This window comes from Taudactylus pleione, unplaced genomic scaffold, assembly GCF_031769625.1.
Source record: "Taudactylus pleione unplaced genomic scaffold, aTauple2 ptg000536l, whole genome shotgun sequence".
Classification (NCBI taxonomy): domain Eukaryota; kingdom Metazoa; phylum Chordata; class Amphibia; order Anura; family Myobatrachidae; genus Taudactylus; species Taudactylus pleione.
Genome location: NW_028284938.1, coordinates 4,369,599 through 4,386,620, shown reverse-complemented (window position 1 = coordinate 4,386,620; position 17,022 = coordinate 4,369,599). Strand labels below are relative to the sequence as shown.

Genomic DNA, 17,022 nt, shown 5'->3' with positions numbered 1-17,022 from the left:
ATTCGCAATTCCACTCCCCCGTTACTACTGCCCTACCCCTGTTACCACACATGGCCTCTCCTGTAACTCATTCCACTGGGCTGTCTTTGCTGGGCGAGCGAGCGCTTCCCGATCGCCCAAACTAGTTCGCTCACGCGCACTGCGATGCATGCGCAAATGCATATTATCGTCCGCGTACGAGCGAGCGCCCGTTTGCGAGAGGGTCTGAATCAGGTCCATAGCCATAATGTCAGTGCTGCTAAATATAGCAAATTATAGGGAGTTCCAGGGAATAACACCTTTATATTTAAAGCCTCTTTTAAGCCCAAAATAGGCTTTTTTGCACTCGTTTCAAGCCACCTCCAAGGAACGCCCATGGCCTTCCTGCGACTATTTCAAATGTTAGGATCACATACGTTACAGAGATCTCTGCATACATTCAGTGGTACGCATGCACCGTAGAGGTTTCCAATACTTTTCAACTGCGCAAATATCAACACTGCATCCACCTCTGAAACAGGCCCTGTTTCATTTATTAGTTACAGTAATTGTTTGGTAATAAGTGTATTTCATCATTTGAGGTGGTTAGATGAGGCAGTTATGAACAATTAATTTATTGTGCTGTTGTTATATTTAAGATGTTTTGGCTAAAACCTTTGTTTACACCTTGCAGAGAGCAGCTAATATGATCCCTGCCCATAACAGCCCTCTGGCAGCTTTAGCTTTCGATGCAAGTGGCACCAAACTGGCAACAGCATCAGAGAAGGTAAGGCCTTTTTCCCATTTCTAAATTAACTTGCAAACAGTTAAGTGAAAGTACTCATTGGGGGCGATTCAGTTTGCTTATAAGGCTGCTATTTTTTTTAGGGCATCCGACATAGCAATTAAATTGTTGCTCCGTTCGGGCGCAATAGCCGCCCGTGCCGGCATTTCTGCTCGCACCCTCAGGAGGGTGCATGCAAAAATGTACGCTAAACCCCGTGATTAAGGTGCCCTAACCAGGGATTTAGACTGGTTTTGCCGTTTTACATGGCTAAACCCGGTTTAATAAGGGCGTAAAGACCGCGATAATTAATTGGCGCCCAGAACAATTGAATTTCAACACTGGGAGCCCATTAATTGTTGCTGCCCACACAACTGAATCACCCCGATTGAGCCCAGTCTGAAACCTTAATTTAAGAATTTTTCACAAGCATTTCTAGGCTTTTAGTGTTTGTGCACTTAATTGATTTTCTCCAAAATGTTTCATATACAGATGTGTCCTTCCTCGTCTATCCTCACACTGTATCGTAGCATTTCATATGCAACTACAGCTGCAGTTGCACACAGAACATACACAAGCCGCATACCATTTTAATCACTTATCTGCTTATGCATCTTATTCCCATTGCATGGTGAATAAGACGCATTTGCGGCAAAAAAGATGCACGAAAAGATGCTCGGCATGAGTAAACTCGCACGGGCCTAGGCGCGACTAAAAGGGCTGTAATATGAATATTAGCCTTTTCTATATTCTAACTCTATTGAAAGATGCCACAAATGGTCCACAGCACCGTAAATATGGGTGAACACAAAACATATTAAACAGTATTAAACAATGCACAGAAAACACTGAATAATACATAATTCCAGATTCAGAGTATAAACAGAACCTAGAATTGCAGTTTCAGCTGTTGTCAAAACAGTGAGCATCAATGATCCATAACAGCCCCCCTCTGCAGTGCCCCTTAAACAGTGAGCATCAATGATCCATAACAGCCCCCCTCTGCAGTGCCCCTTATACAGTGGCCCCAGTAGTGGTCCCCATTATGCAGTGCCCTCAGTAGTAGTCCCCCATATGCAGCGGCCCCAGTAGTGGCTCCAGTAGTGGTCCCCATTATGTAGTGCCCCCAGTAGTTGTCCCCATTATGTAGTGCCCCTTACATATACATAGACAACAACAAAAAAATAATAGTTACCTGACTCCCTGCGCTCGCCACCGTCCGCTCCTCCGTCCTCTCGGCCCTATGGCGTTTCTTTCTTCACCCACTGCGGGAGCCGGAAGACGGAGCTCATGAGTGAGCTTCAACCCGGCTCCGGTCGAGGGTGCAGCAGTCAATGAGAGTCTGTCTGACTCTCATTGGCTGCTAAAACAAACACACCGCGGGCCACTCGTTGAAGACCCTTGCCTAGCTGGTGATGGCTAGATGGAAAGGCAGACACATAAAGTGGCACTAAGTTGGGAATAGATTTGGGTTTTAATGGACTTGGAAACTAGTAGCTAATCTAATAGGATGTTGGGAGTGTAGTGTGGTATGAAGGAGATTGTCCGTGGCAGATCAGGTGGAAGGGAAGTGATGGTAAAAATTAGGTTGATGTAGGGAGGGGAAAGTGGCTGGGGGCTTTGTAGATCAGGGTGAGGAATTTTAATTTTATTCTATAGGAAACAGGGAACCAGTTTAGTGATTGGCAGAAAGGGTTAGTTGAGGTAGAGCGGAAAATAAGGTAGGAATGATGCAAAAAGAGCTGATGAGATTCTTGAGAGACACCATGATATTGCATGTATGAAATGGTAAGTTTTTCATGATCCTGATTCCACAATGTTTGGTTGGCCAGTAATAATTGTGAAATATTGATAAATTATATATAATAAGAATTATTATAAAAACACATTATTTGAAGCATTTAAAAAAACAGATCTGTTAAAAAAACATTTATGTAATGTATATAAAAATAAGAAAAGAAATTGCCAACCAATGCAAACTATGCTTTATATATGTATGGACTGCTCTGTAAGGTGCTGCTCCCAAACGCACCTCAAAATATATATAATTAGAATTGAAAATGTTGGCTTTTTGCTAACTAATTAGTGGGTATCTTTATATTAAATCACACAACTGAGTTAAGTGATATTTTAAAAGCCAGTTACCAATGTGAAATTAATGCTCACCCAAAAAGGCAAGAAAAACCCCATAAAATCAATCTTTCAGAAAGAGTTGCCAATCCCTTTCACAGTGAAATATTCTTTAATATTTGTGTAATTAGGGGGACTCGTAAGTTAAAAAAAAATAGTAATATAATTTACAGTACGTGTCACTTGATTTAACTTTTTAAGGCTCATATGCAAAATATAAGTTATGTCTTCATCCTTGAATTGTTAGACATAATTTATTTTTTTTAGTACAGATTATTTCTTCCCTTGGTAGTAATTTATATTAAGTTCCAATAGAATCTGAAGTTAGTATCTAATATTTCATGACTTTACATAATGTACTCAAGGTGTTCCCTGCTGCCTTTTCAGCATTCTTACATTTGATTAAAACTGGGTCTAATGCAATTACTGTATGTATGCCTGTTGTTTCAGCGTATCGTGCATGTTTTCTCACTGCGTATGCCCCATAACTGAGCATACACGAAGACAGGCAATACAGAGTCGTACACAATTCATGCACATCTACACTTACCACTGAGCATGTGGACTAGGCTTTAACGGGGCATTTCATGTAGGTAGAAGGCTATGCTGACTTGGATGTAAGTGTACATACTCATATCTCCAAGCTCAACTTTTGTACTTGGTATAAAATAGGTCCAAATGCGCACTGATGATGACTAGTAGCACAGTAGGCATACACATGGGGGCTGGGCAAACTGCAAGATGCATACAATACTATTTAGCATAGAGATGTATATATTCCTTTTTGGGTGTACAGTAGCAACATTCGCCCAATTTCCATTACATTCTGCATCATGCCCTTAGCCTCTGTAATTATGCCAACATCCATTTATTTAAGTATGTTCTAAATACTGTCAATATTTCAATTCTCAGCAATATTAATTTTAGTTGGGGGCGTGGCCTGGACGAGCTAGTGATAGGAGGCTGAATCCATAGCTCCTAGGCCCAAAAATCCGTTACACGTATCCTGGATCATTTGCCTTGACCCCTACGCTCAACTTTTGTTGGCTACTTACCTCTCCACATTCCGGGAGTTCCTCGGTCTGCCTATCATCTTTGGCTGGAGAGATACAGGCGTTGACAGTCTCTCCTTCAGTAACACCTCGTTGCGGGCGCCATCTTGGATTCGGCTCTGGCGTCTGATGCGGCTCCTGATTCCAACGCTGGTTACATCTGTCACCTGGTCTATGTTTTGGAAAGCTGGATAGGTGGCAAATCCTGTCCCTGGCAAATTACAGCTCTGTGAGTTTCTTACAGTCCCGTGGCTCCCGATTCCGGCCGCCATCTTGAAGCGCTGCTGTGTGTCGGTAACAGTCTCTGGACTTGGAGGTACAGCTATTGTTACATTTCTCCTATGCTCTCCAGGGTGGGAGTGTGATAACTGGGTCTGCTGCTGTGGCTTATTCTCTGGATCCTCACTGCCTTATCATCCTGTCTGCTAACCACTGAGACTTCCTATACTATACTTATGGATCGTCCCCTGGAAGTTTTGTACTATTCTCATCTCCTGATCTGATATTTATATATTATCTCCTTCTGTGGTCATACATCTCTGTTTAATATGGATCGTCTCCTCGCTGCTATTGTTGAGTCCGAGAAGAGGCTTGTGGTTCGTCTGGCAAATTTGTACGAGGTGCTGCCTTTTCCACGTTATGATTTACCGTATACTGAGACACGGTTCGCTGATATGGAGACATGCATTCCCATTTTGGAGGGTGGCGATAATCCTGCTGTTGCTAGTCCAACTGTCTTCAAGTTTTGGAGAATGATATATCCGATACCATTTGACGCCATTGCCGAGATTGAGATTACATCCCAGGCCGTTGATTTCTCAGCTTATGGGCACTTCGAATCCGTGATGCCTCTCCAAAAAGCTAATATTTTTGCCTCATATGTTGTGCTGAAGATTCTGAATTCAACATTTCAGTATAGCTCTGCAGTCTAATATATTTGTCGCACTTTTGATGCCTTTTCTGTAAGTTTCATTTTTTTCCGCACTGATATAAAAGTATATATTCTGATGTTTCAAATGTACCTTATTTTGGTTCACTGTGGGAGAAATTACTTTTCTTTTTATGCCTGGGAACCAGATTATTGCTGATGTAAGGTCACTTAAGTCTATTGCCCCTGTCAATTATCTTGTGCAAGATATGTATATATGTATGTGCGTATATGTATGTGACTGTATATGTATATATATATATATGTTTTATTTAGGCTGGGAGGTAGTAGGGGTTATATTTCTGATATATAAGTACTCCTTATATATCCTTGTCTTTGGTTTCCATGCTGAGGGGGGAAGGGTTTTTGCTTTAATTATTCTGGAGGCCTGTTGCGAGCTGGGGTTGGCCTCCACTAGCTTAAGTAGTGTTCCCTCTAGCTCCGGCGGGAGGCAGGGCGCCGGAGCTAGAGAGGGCATGCCCGTGCGCGCGCCGAAGGCGCATGCGCGACCGAGAAGGGGGCGTGGTCATCGGAAAAGGCGGCGTGTCTATAAGACGCGTCCCCTTTTCGTCACTCTTGGGGGCGTGCCCGGCACTTACGGACACGCCGGGCAGCCCCCAAGCCCTGCAGACAGGGAGAATAGATGAGAGCGTTTTTTTTGCCCTCCTCCTGGAGGGCAGGGTGCTTTTTGCCCTCCAGAAGGAGGGCAGGGCGCTGCGCCCCGCTAAAACAGCCTAGCGGGAACGCTAGCTTAAGGCCATTTAGTCTATTGCCCCTGTTTTATTTTATTTCTTTAGGTTGGTTAAGGGGAATTGGGATCCAAGTATGCCTGGGTTGGGGTTAGGCCATACAGGGTGGAGGGTTATAAGATGGGTTGTTTTTGTGGGTTTTGATTTGTTTTAATTTATGGCAGATTATTATTAATATTTGTTAATTTTATTTAGTCATATTTGCAATTATTATGTATCAGGCTGAAGATGTAAGGATACTTTTGTACTTGTATATGCCTCTAGCACTGGCTATTTATGTTTTATACTTGGTAAATGAGCCCATATGGCGCCTATGGGCTCTTACTGTTTATTGGTATAATATGTGGTATTCTTTATATCCTGATATATTGATTATTTGTCTTTACTCATGTTTATTGCCTGATTATATGTATTTTTATATTTGAATGTGGTTCTCTGTCTGCCATTTATTATTTGTTGTTGGGTGTTTTACTCTATGTCCTCTATTGGGAATTATGCCATTTAAGAAGGTGATACCGAATATTACTCTCTAAGTCAATATCTGTGCAAATTGTTATACACTTGAACAAAAATAGGCTTCATATGTTCGAGATTTTGCTCTTTATCGAGTCTGTAACAGGCATAATTTGTAATGGAGTCAATATATGTGTATTCTTTTTGTTTATGTTATTATAAAATCAATAAAAAATTATTGAATTAAAAAAAATATATTAATTTTAGTTTAAGCATCTGCTTATAGTTCCGTTAGGACCCCCGTCACAAGGTTCTGTAGAAGTCCAGTACAGGCTGCATCCTCTAGGAGCTCTTCTCTAACTGTGTAATCTGAGATGGGGCAGGTATTGCAATATTGTGAACCCTTCACTTTGTACACAGAAGGAGCTAATGGGTAAATTTACTTAGGATTCAAGAGGAGAATGCACACTAGAAGAGGCTGTGGATACTGCTTTCCAAGATGAGAGAGTTGATTCAATTGAGAAGATATGAAGTTGAACATATAGGTATTTTAGCTAGCCATACAGTTGGTGAAGCTCAACAATCATTTGTTTTTGAATAGAAGAGTACATTTGTAGGGGCGTGGCCTGGCTGTGATCCAGGATGGACGCGTTTTGTTGGAGCTCCTGCCTGCTAACTACACAGTCCGGGGTATGACCACACTCCCTACCGGGCTCCCTTGCCTCCATCGGACCTCTCCCATCATAGGGGGACTTCTCTGCTGACCCCGGTACCGACCCGCGGCTGAGGCCTACTCGCGACTCTGAAGCCACAGCCTCGATTTCGCAGAAGCTGCTGCCGAGACGCGGACTTCCACCATCCGGCTCTTCCTGCTGCCTGGTCAATGCGTGGCTCCTCCTGGGCTCCCATACCCATAGTGGACCCCCCGGATTGCCCGAGTCACTTAATTGGTGAGCGCTTAACTCCATCAGGAGATCAGGACTGCTGTTTCACTATCGTGGCAGGAGGTATACAGTTTAGTGTCATTATAGCCCAAACTGCATTCTAGGGCATCTTCCAGTACCCAGTGGAAGTGCTGTGAGTGGCCACTGGTTAGTTAAAGTTAATACAGCATACTTCATGTTAGCACGCTGCGGCTAGTGCAGGCACAACCGCAAATTCAGTGCTACGGGCTGCCACCCATGTCCCTAGAACTATATATGTGCCACGACAGGACTATTGATGATGCCTTCTGTTTAAATTTGTCTATTCTCCTTCATCACTCCTTTATTTTGTGAAAGTCAATTTTGCACTTTTATATTTGGAACTGTGCCATAACCAACACTTATTTGACTCTAGGCTTCTGCTTCTTCATTTTAATCTCATCACCTCTCTTCGCTGAGTACCCATGTCTCCTAAACGTCAGAAGGACCCAACGGGGGTCCCACCAGTCAGCTTTTTCAAACAATCGCCCTCCTCATGAGGCGGTAAGAGTGGCCCCTCTCCCAATAAAGTTCACAAGCAGCTGTCAGCACTGTGCGAGCCCAGTGTGTCAGCCTCAGCATTGTCAGGTGTTCCGGGTGATGACGCTCCTTTGACTTTGGCTTCCATGAAATAACTCATAGCATATTTTAAAGTGGACATCTAAGCAGAATTTAAAGCCGCTTTACAGACCTCTCAACAACCTGTCGACACTATAGGACATTGTACTGATCACCTGGAAAATAAGAAGCTGTGAAGTCACCACAATGATTTAATTACTCCTCATGAAGAACTCCAAGCGGAAGTCACAGCTCTTCAGAGTACAGACCTAGAAGATAGGTTACGGCGCAACAATGTTAAAATCCGGGGTATTCCCGAATTGGTATCTAATGCTGAACTCAAGGAATATGTCACGGATATCTTCATGAAGCTATTGCCTACTACTCCTATCATGTATTTTCTTCTGGATCAAATTTACCTTCTCCCTAAGGCAAGAATTGCTCCAGTGAATGTTCCCAGAGACACTTTGATGCATTTCCACTATTTTCATATAAAAGTAATGGTGCTTTGGGCGACTAGACCTTCAGATACCTCTACTCCTATCCTGGAGAACATTCACATTTTCGGAGACTTATTTGCTGCCACCTTGACCCTTCACAGGTCCTTCTATCCATTCTGAAAGCTGACATCCCGTACCGTTGGGGCTTCCCAACCAAATTGTTCTTTAGGTGGAATGGCTCTGCAATTGTTGTCTCCACACCAGCAGATGGTATCCAGCTCCTGGTTTCTTGGAACCTAGAGGACATTTCTTCAAAGTTCTCCAGCAGTCCCAAGATAGCCCATGATTGGTCAATAGTGGGCCAGGCTACCGGATCTCTATCTGCCTCACTCTTAAGTATTTTGTGATTTTTTTTTTTACTATTGCATATTCACTGTTTTCTATGTAGTATATAGCTCATCAGTAATCCCACTTTCATTGTTTTAGTCTGCATAGTTGATTTTTCCCTTGCAGAATATTTAATGCTTGTTTGTTTAGTCTTTACATGATATAACGTTTAGCGTTGGTACAGTTAATCGCATGTAATTATCACTTTTGACAAACCATTTTTCCACGGACTCTAGTCAGGGCTGGCTATTATTCATTGTGCTTTGTTTGTTTACTACTATTTCAGCCCAACCACTGTTTTATTCGTTCATACTCTCGTTTACTTTTCCTTACCTTCTATATATCCGTTGCCACCCGCTGCTTTAACAATTAGATTAAAAAACAATTGTATTAAATTATTGGATTGTAAGTGTGTGTTATGTTGTCATAATCCAGAGCATTTGTTCTTGTTCCTTAGGGCACAGTGATCCGTGTTTTTTCCATTCCAGAAGGACAGAAGCTTTTTGAGCTCCGGAGAGGAATGAAAAGGTGAATAGAATTTTGTGAGATTTTGTTTTTTTAGTAGTTTATTATTTTTTTTTCCGTGTGAGCATATTTCTTTCATGGCGCATTTGATTGATATATTATCATCCTTTGAAACAAACATGTCTATTAGTTTAAATAAAATAATTCTTCTTAATTGTTAGATTATTGCAGGGCCATAACTGGTGTGGTATGGCACAGGGCACCGCAGGGCAGGCGGGCGCTGTTCGGGCCTGTCAATATTCTGTTTACAGTTATTCTCCCTCGTAGCTTCCTTTTCTTTTATCCCCGGCATTTCCTGGCCGCCCCTATTTCCTCCATGGAATCATCAATGCAGCCATTGGATTCACACTGTATTTTCCAGTGACACCTGGACAACAGTGGTACAATGGGATCGGTACCCCTTCTTCATCATACGGGACAAATAAGATTTGTCATGGAGCATCTCCTTGAGGCCATGTCCCTTTTTCGGGCTCGCGTCTTATGTAACTTTTTTTAAAATAAGGAGGGGGGACGCCAGTGCGGTTCCTGGCACCGGGCACCAAAAAGTCTAGTTATGACTATGGGGTACTAGAACCAGGGATCACACATATATACTCCCGGTCCTTAGGGTCACAAATAACACAACAGCAAATATACAATGGTATCTTTATTATACAGCAAGCAAAAGATACAAAACGATAACCCAAACTATGTACAGAAAAAGTAAGCAATAGGTATTCTACCAATTTACCCAGGGGCACCCTTCACCACTTATCAGTTCTTGTATCACCTTAGTGCTCTATGTCCAAAGTGAATTTACAGTACTTTGCGAGATGTAGATGCAAGTCTGTTTTGCAGCATGCATTCATGTTATCCTAGCGAACATCTTGGCAGATGTGTAGTACCTTGAGGATCCCGGTCATCTGCCAGATGTCCTCTAACAGCATGATAGGGAATGGATGCCAGCTACACTACTCCTGTATGGCAAACTGGGTCTCCTTATCACAGACTTCTTCCGATAGGCATAGTCATATTGGAATGAAGACAACAGCTGTGATTCCCATCAATCCAGTAATGAGTGTCTCAGAGGATAACGTGTCCTAATGGCATAGTTGCCTCATCTCCGGGAATGTCTGAGGGACTCCCAAATTTGTGATAAACCTGTTCTTTCTACTTCAGGGTCCATAGGGTATCCACAGGATACCTTGGGGGTATAGGTGATGACGTCTGGCATCGGGCACCATAGAGTTAAGTTTTCAGCCTCCCAGGATGCACTAGTGTCCCCCTCCTATACCCCGCCCCCAAGCCAAGGCATCCCAGTTACGTTTGGTGCCCGGCCGGAGTCGGATGCACCTGTTAGAGGGGAGCTAAGCATAGCCCCTGAAGTTTCTTCAATGCAGCTGTGGCTGCACATCTGGAAGTACAGCATGGACAGTCAGTGCTGACGTCCATGCTGTCTTCCCTACACCCCCGCCGGTACCAGAAAACCGGTACCGATCCGGGGATGCAGGTAAGCATCTGGGGTCACAGCTATCGGTGTCCCCAGATATTTGGGACCATGGTCGGATCCAAGGGGGACAGCAGGTAAGCAGCGGGGTCCTGCGGTGGGTCCCCGCTGAAACATGGTCCAGAGTCCCCAGGCAGGGGGCTCCCTGGGGACTGGCTGCAGCGTGGAGCCAGGTACCTAACCTGCGCTTCCACTACCCCCCTGGGACAGCGGACCGCGGTTGAGCGGTTGCGCTGCGGCGTCCCAGAGGTTAATTGCATGCCAGGGTAGCGCGCCTTTGCTGTAGCACAGCCTGCGCCTCCCCCGCTGCACACAGCCCTCTCTGCACTGTGCTGACTGGCCCTGTGGCAGCGCTCCTCCCCCAGGCCAGCCTCCTCTCTGCTCCTCGGTGGCCATCTTTCCTGACGCATGGTGAACGCTGGTGGAAGCTTGGAAGCGGTGGCATCGCGGTCTGCGCCCCCCGGCATACCTCTCCTCCATTTGGTTCAGGTCTGTGTATGCAGCGCTGTGTCCTACCAGGCTTTGTGTCTGCGTAGTTGATTATCAGCGATGTTAGTGCAGGAATTGATTTTCTTTGCATTGTATGTGACTTCTGCTAGCGCTGCTGCCTGTACTTTCATTTCTACTGTCAGCCTTTTCACTGTCCCTGATCTTTTTCTGCTAAAGCCCTTGCGGTGCGGTGATTGCAGGGTGGTCTCATACTATACTACGAGTATCAGTGAGAGGGGTCACATACTTACCATCATGCCTGAGAGTGACTTTCCTCTCCAGCTTTTGTGTACTACGTGCAAGGTACCTATAGCGGAGGGGGAAGATAGCGCGGAGGGGATATGTCAGCAGTGTTATCTATTGACGCGGCCAATTACTGTCACGGCTCCGGTACAGGAACCGCCCTGGGCTTGTTTCGCCAAAGCGCTTACAACCCTCGTGGGCCAGTTAGCTCCGCAGCCTGCCTTCCCTCAGATGGGATTGTCCCAGCAGTCAGTGGTGTATTCACCCATGCAGGGTTTCCCGAGACAATTGATGGTACCCCACAGTCTCCCTTTTTCCCCTCCTCAGGTCTCTCATGAGCCTGCGTGGGTTAATTCGCTGACAAGCTCTGTACAGCATTTGTCGGACGTGTTGCAAGGGGAGTCTGTGTTGCGGCCTCACAAGCGGCCGGTGGCGTCTCTGTCTGCTCCTTATGAGGATGACGACGGGACGTCCGATGATGGGGAGATTCTGGATCTTTCTGACCAAGAATCTCCCCGTACTAAAGAGTCGAACGCTAAGTCTAAGGTTTATATTCCTGGCCTTATTCGTGCAGTCCGCACTGCTGTAGTTATTGAGGATGATGAGCCTCCGGTATCAAAATCCAAATATGCCTTTTTCAAGGATGTTAAGGGCGATGCCACAGCGTTTCCTCTTTCGGGTCAATTAATGGACCACTTAGAGGGGGCGTGGAAACATCCAGGCAAACGGTATCAGCCTCAAAGGCGTTTAGCAGTGGCGTATCCGTTTGCAGACAATTATTTTGCTAAGTGGGAATCCCCGCCACAGGTGGATTCACATGTGACACGCCTGGTCTGAAGTGCCACGTTGCCCATGTCCTCCTTAAAGGATGCCACGGACCGTAAGGTGGAAATCTGCCTAAAGTCCGTTTATTCCCTTGCGGGGGGGGGGGCAGCTAGGCCGGCTATGGCCATTTGTTGGGTAGCCAGAGCTATGGAGCGCTGGGCAGATAGTTTAGAGGCGTCTTTCGATTCCGACTGTTCGGCTGAACAGACCGAGTTGATAGGCAATCTCAGGGATTCGGCCACTTACATTAATGAAGTGGCTTTAGATATCAGTACCCTGACCTCACGGATTTCTTCGGCTGCTGTGGTGGCTCGTCGCACCTTATGGTTGCGATCTTGGAAGGCGGACGCTGATTCCAAAAAGGGCCTGGAAGCCTTGCCTTTTAACGGAGAAGTCCTATTTGGTCCGGATCTGGACAAAATTGTAGCCACGCTGGCGGCAGCTAAATCGGCATGTCTCCCGTCTGCTGCAGTTCCTTCCAGTTCACGTACGTCGTCCTTTCGGCCTTACAGGGCCCAGGGTAGGCCTAAAACGCAGTCCTTTCCCCGACAGGCTGGCCCCAAGAAGTCGGCCAAGCCCCGGAAGCAGGCCTGGCGTGCCAGACGTCCGGCCCCTAAGTCCGATGACAAACCAGCGGCCTGACAGTCCGGGCCTCCCTTTGGGGGATCCCAAAGTGGGAGGCCGCCTGCTACGGTTCGCCCAATGTTGGTCGGTAACCACGACAGACAGTTGGGTTCACGAGGTGGTTTCTCACGGGTATGCCCTCTCCTTCCGGCACAGGCCCCCGTCCCGATTCTTCACCACGGGTCTTCCATCAGACCGGAACAAAGCCACGGAACTGCGGAAGATTTTGCACACTATGCTCCATGCTGGAGTTATAGTGCCTGTTCCTTTTCCCCAGAGGGGCCTGGGTTTCTATTCCAATCTGTTTTTGGTGCAGAAACCCAATGGGTCGTACCATCCGATCCTCAACCTCAAAGCACTCAACAAGTCCTTGCAGGTGCCGAGGTTTCGGATGGAGACCCTACGGTCCATCATTCTGGCGCTGGAACCTGGAGATTGCATGGTGTCGTTGGACATACAGGACGCTTATCTGCATGTCCCTATTCTTTCGTGCCATCAACAGTTCCTCAGGTTTGCAATCCGAGACGATCACTTCCAGTTCCGGGCGTTACCTTTTGGCTTGGCGACTGCTCCACGTGTGTTCACCAAGGTGATGGCGGTCATGGCGGCTTCCCTGCGGCTGCAGGGAGTCCGCATGTTGCCATACTTGGACGACCTACTGTTGGTAGCAGGATCTCCGGAACTCCTTCTACACCATTTGGATCTGACGATTGCAGTACTGCAACGGCACGGCTGGTTGATAAACTGGCAAAAGTCCACCCTGATCCCGTCTCAGAGGATTCTGCACCTCGGAGCCTTGTTGGACTCCAGTCAGCTGAGGATCTTCGTGACGGGGGAAAAGATCTCTGCCTTGCAGTTGAGGGTGCGCAGTTGTCTGCAGAGTCGCCGTGTGTCTCTTCACTCGGCAATGAGATTACTGGGCTCCTTGGTGTCTGTATTCCACATGGTGGAATATGCCCAGTTTCACTCCAGTCCTCTGCAGCAATTGATCCTGTCCAAATGGAATGGACTGCCTCAGAGTCTCAAATCCCAGATGATAGTGCTCACTCCGGAGGTTCGCCTGTCCCTTGCCTGGTGGTTGCAGACGACCAATCTCAACAGGGGTCATCCGTTTTGGGTGGCGAACTGGGTCCTGTTGACAACGGACGCCAGTCTTCGGGGCTGGGGAGCGGTCATGGGTCCACACTTGTTCCAGGGCAGATGGACTCAGGCGGAAAAGGAGCTTCCGATAAACATCTTGGAACTCCGCGCCGTTTTCAATGCTCTCCAGCAGGCCCATCGTGTTCTCCAGGGTCATCCCGTGCAGGTCCAATCGGACAACGCCACCACCGTGGCCTACATAAATCGGCAAGGAGGAACCCGAAGTCGGGCGGCACTCGTAGAGGTGTCCCGCATCCTGATCTGGGCGGAGCGCAATCTCCCGGCCATATCAGCGGTATTCATCCCGGGAGTCCTCAACTGGGAGGCCGACTTTCTCAGTCGCCAGGACGTTCATCCGGGGGAATGGTCTCTGCACCAGGACGTCTTTCAACTTCTGGTGGACAGGTCGGGTCTTCCAGAGATCAACCTCATGGCGTCTCGGCACAACAACAAGTTGCCGGTGTACGGGTCTCGCACAAGAGACGAAAAGGCGTCTCTGGTGGATGCTCTGTCCGTCCAGTGGGCGTTCCGGTTTGCTTATCTCTTTCCTCCGTTTTTCCTTCTTCCACGGGTAATCCGGAAATTCAAACAGGAAGGAGGGACGCTCCTGTTGATAGCTCCCGCGTGGCCCAGACGGCACTGGTTCTGAGACCTTCAGGGTCTGTCCGTCCTCTGCGGTTGCCGCTACGACCGGACCTTCTGTCACAGGGTCCTTGTCTTCACCCGGACCTGACTCGGCTGTCTTTGATGGCGTGGCTGTTGAGACAGCCATGTTACGGTCCAGGGGGTTTTCCAGCTCTGTAGTACGAACTATGCTAAGGGCTCGGAAACCGTCTTCAGCAAGAATATACCATCGTGTGTGGCATATTTTCTTCCAGTGGTGTTGACCGAGAGGTTATGCACCTCGGGAGTTCCATCTGTCTAGAGTGTTAGCCTTCCTACAAGCGGGACTAGACCATGGGCTTCGCCTTGCTTCTTTGAAGGTGCAGGTTTCTGCCCTGTCTGTCTGGTTCCATCGTAGGATTGCTACAATCCCTGATGTGTGCACCTTTATGCAAGGTGTTCTGCGAATTCAGGCGCCATTTGTTCCACCGGTGGCGCCTTGGGATTTGGCTGTGGTCCTGAGGGCTCTCCAGGGACCGCCGTTTGAACCACTGGGCTCAGTGGATCTTAAATGGCTAACAGCTAAAACTGTTTTCCTTCTGGCCATCGCTTCGGCCAGATGTGTTTCTGATTTAGGGGCTCTCTCTTGTAGACCCCCTTTCTTGATTTTTCATGGGAACAGGGCAGTGCTGCGCACTCGTCCTGATTTCCTTCCCAAAGTTGTTTCCCGTTTTCATATCAACGAGGAAATCGTTGTGCCGGCTTTTAACCCACCTGACCTTTCAGTGGGTGAGGCCACTTTGGATGTTGTGCGGGCCTTAAGGATTTATGTTGACCGCACTTCTTCGTTTAGGAAGTCGGAGGCCTTGTTTGTCCCCTATGGCTTCCGTAAAAAGGGTTGGCCTGCTTCAAAGCAAACTTTGACAGCTTGGATCCGTATGGCAATTTCAGAAGCTTATCTTCATGAAAGCCTGCCGGTTCAATCTTCTGTGAGGGCTCATTCCACTAGGTCTGTGGGTCCTTCGTGGGCAGCTCGACGTGGTGCCTCTGCAGTCCAGATCTGCAAGGCGGCCACGTGGTCCTCTGTCCATACCTTTGTGAGGTATTATGCGTTTGACACCTTTGCCTCTCAGGATGCTTCCTTCGGGCGGCGGATTCTCCTTTCAGCACAGGAGCGTCCCCACCCTTAAAGGATACTGCTTTGGGACATCCCCAAGGTATCCTGTGGATACCCTATGGACCCTGAAGTATAAAATATGAGATATGGTAAGAACTTACCTTTGTTATCTCTATTTCTATGAAGTCCATAGGGTTCCACAGGACTCCCGACCTGTCGCACCTGTGCTGCAAATGGTGCTTTGCTCTGGTCACCGGTTTTTCTGTCTCCCTCTGGTGAGAATGTGATTCTTGTGTGTGTCCAGATCTTTTTTCTCTCTCTTCCTTCTCCTCCTCCGGCCTATGGCTTGGTACGTAACTGAGATGCCTTGGGGCGGGGTATAGGAGGGGGGGACCCTAGTGCATCCTGGGAGGCTGAAAACTTAACTCTATGGTGCCCGATGCCTGACGTCATCACCTATACCCCCAAGGTATCCTGTGGAACCCTATGGACTTCGTAGAAATAGAGATAACAAAGGTAAGTTCTTACCATATCAAAAATTTTTCTTCTTTTTATGGTCGCTGGTGTACAGAAAGTATATTTGTGACCTATTGGGATATTTACATTTTTCCATGTAGGATGCAATCTTGCAGGTCTATCATTGTTACATTTTAGTTAACTTGTGTTTAGGCATTTTTTTCACTTGAAGATTTTTTTAAAGAATCTGCCGTTTATCTTGGGTTGGGAATTAGGCCCTCATTCAGACCCACTCGCAGGCGGCTGTCCGCTCGCAAGTGGGTCGATGGTCTGCACTGAGGGAGCTCCGTCGTGCGCATGCGCGAGACGCGACGAGCGAAGGACTTTCCTTCGCTCGGAGTGTCTCATCAAAGGGGGCGTGCTGTCGATGTTGACTGACAGCACACCCCCTTTGGTGGGCGTGTCGGGGGCGTGCCTGCCAGACGGAGGCGTTCCCAAGGGAACGCCTACCGTCTGAAGCCGGCCCCACTGACATCACTAGTGATGTCAGTGGGAGTGATTTTGGCTCTGATAGAGCCAAAATCACTCCTGGCCTTGCGGTTGAAAAACTCAACCGCAGGCTTTTGCTCGCAGTTTCGATGGTCGCGATGATCAAGACCATCGCGACCATCATCCTGCACGCTCGTATATGCTGTGGGTGGTGACGCTCCATATTAATGGAGGTGGGCCCTGATTCAGAGCGAGCGCTCTGGTCAGAGCGTCCGGCTCTGAATCAGGGCCTTAATCTGTTAATTGTGATTTTGTTCATAATTGTAATTATTTTCTTTGATTTTATTTCCGGTATTTTCTATAGCTGTTACAAAATACCTGAGCAAATGATTCTCCTTGAATGCTATTTATTATTAATATGATATTTATTTATATTGCATTCTGGCTCCATTCATTTACATTGGTGAGAACTCGGAGATGGTACAACTAGGGGATGATGAGCTGTCGAAATGAGATGATAGGCGCACCTTCTTTCACATTTTGAAGGTGCGAGGTTGTCCCACAATGTTTGACTGGCATGCGAGTTAAGTTGCAAGTAAAATCGAACCTTGTAATGCGAGTTTT

At 47.0% G+C, this 17,022-nt stretch overlaps 1 protein-coding gene across 2 annotated transcripts in view; it reads left to right on the top strand.

Moving 5' to 3' along the window:
• Positions 1-17,022, top strand: part of WIPI2 (WD repeat domain, phosphoinositide interacting 2) — a 143,126-nt gene that overhangs the window by 99,410 nt on the left and 26,694 nt on the right. For both annotated transcript variants that reach the window (XM_088451036.1, XM_088451035.1), the window contains exons 6-7: positions 653-745; positions 8,859-8,929. In XM_088451036.1, coding sequence (XP_088307162.1) covers positions 653-745; positions 8,859-8,929 — 164 coding nt within the window. The remainder of the gene's footprint in view (positions 1-652; positions 746-8,858; positions 8,930-17,022) is intronic.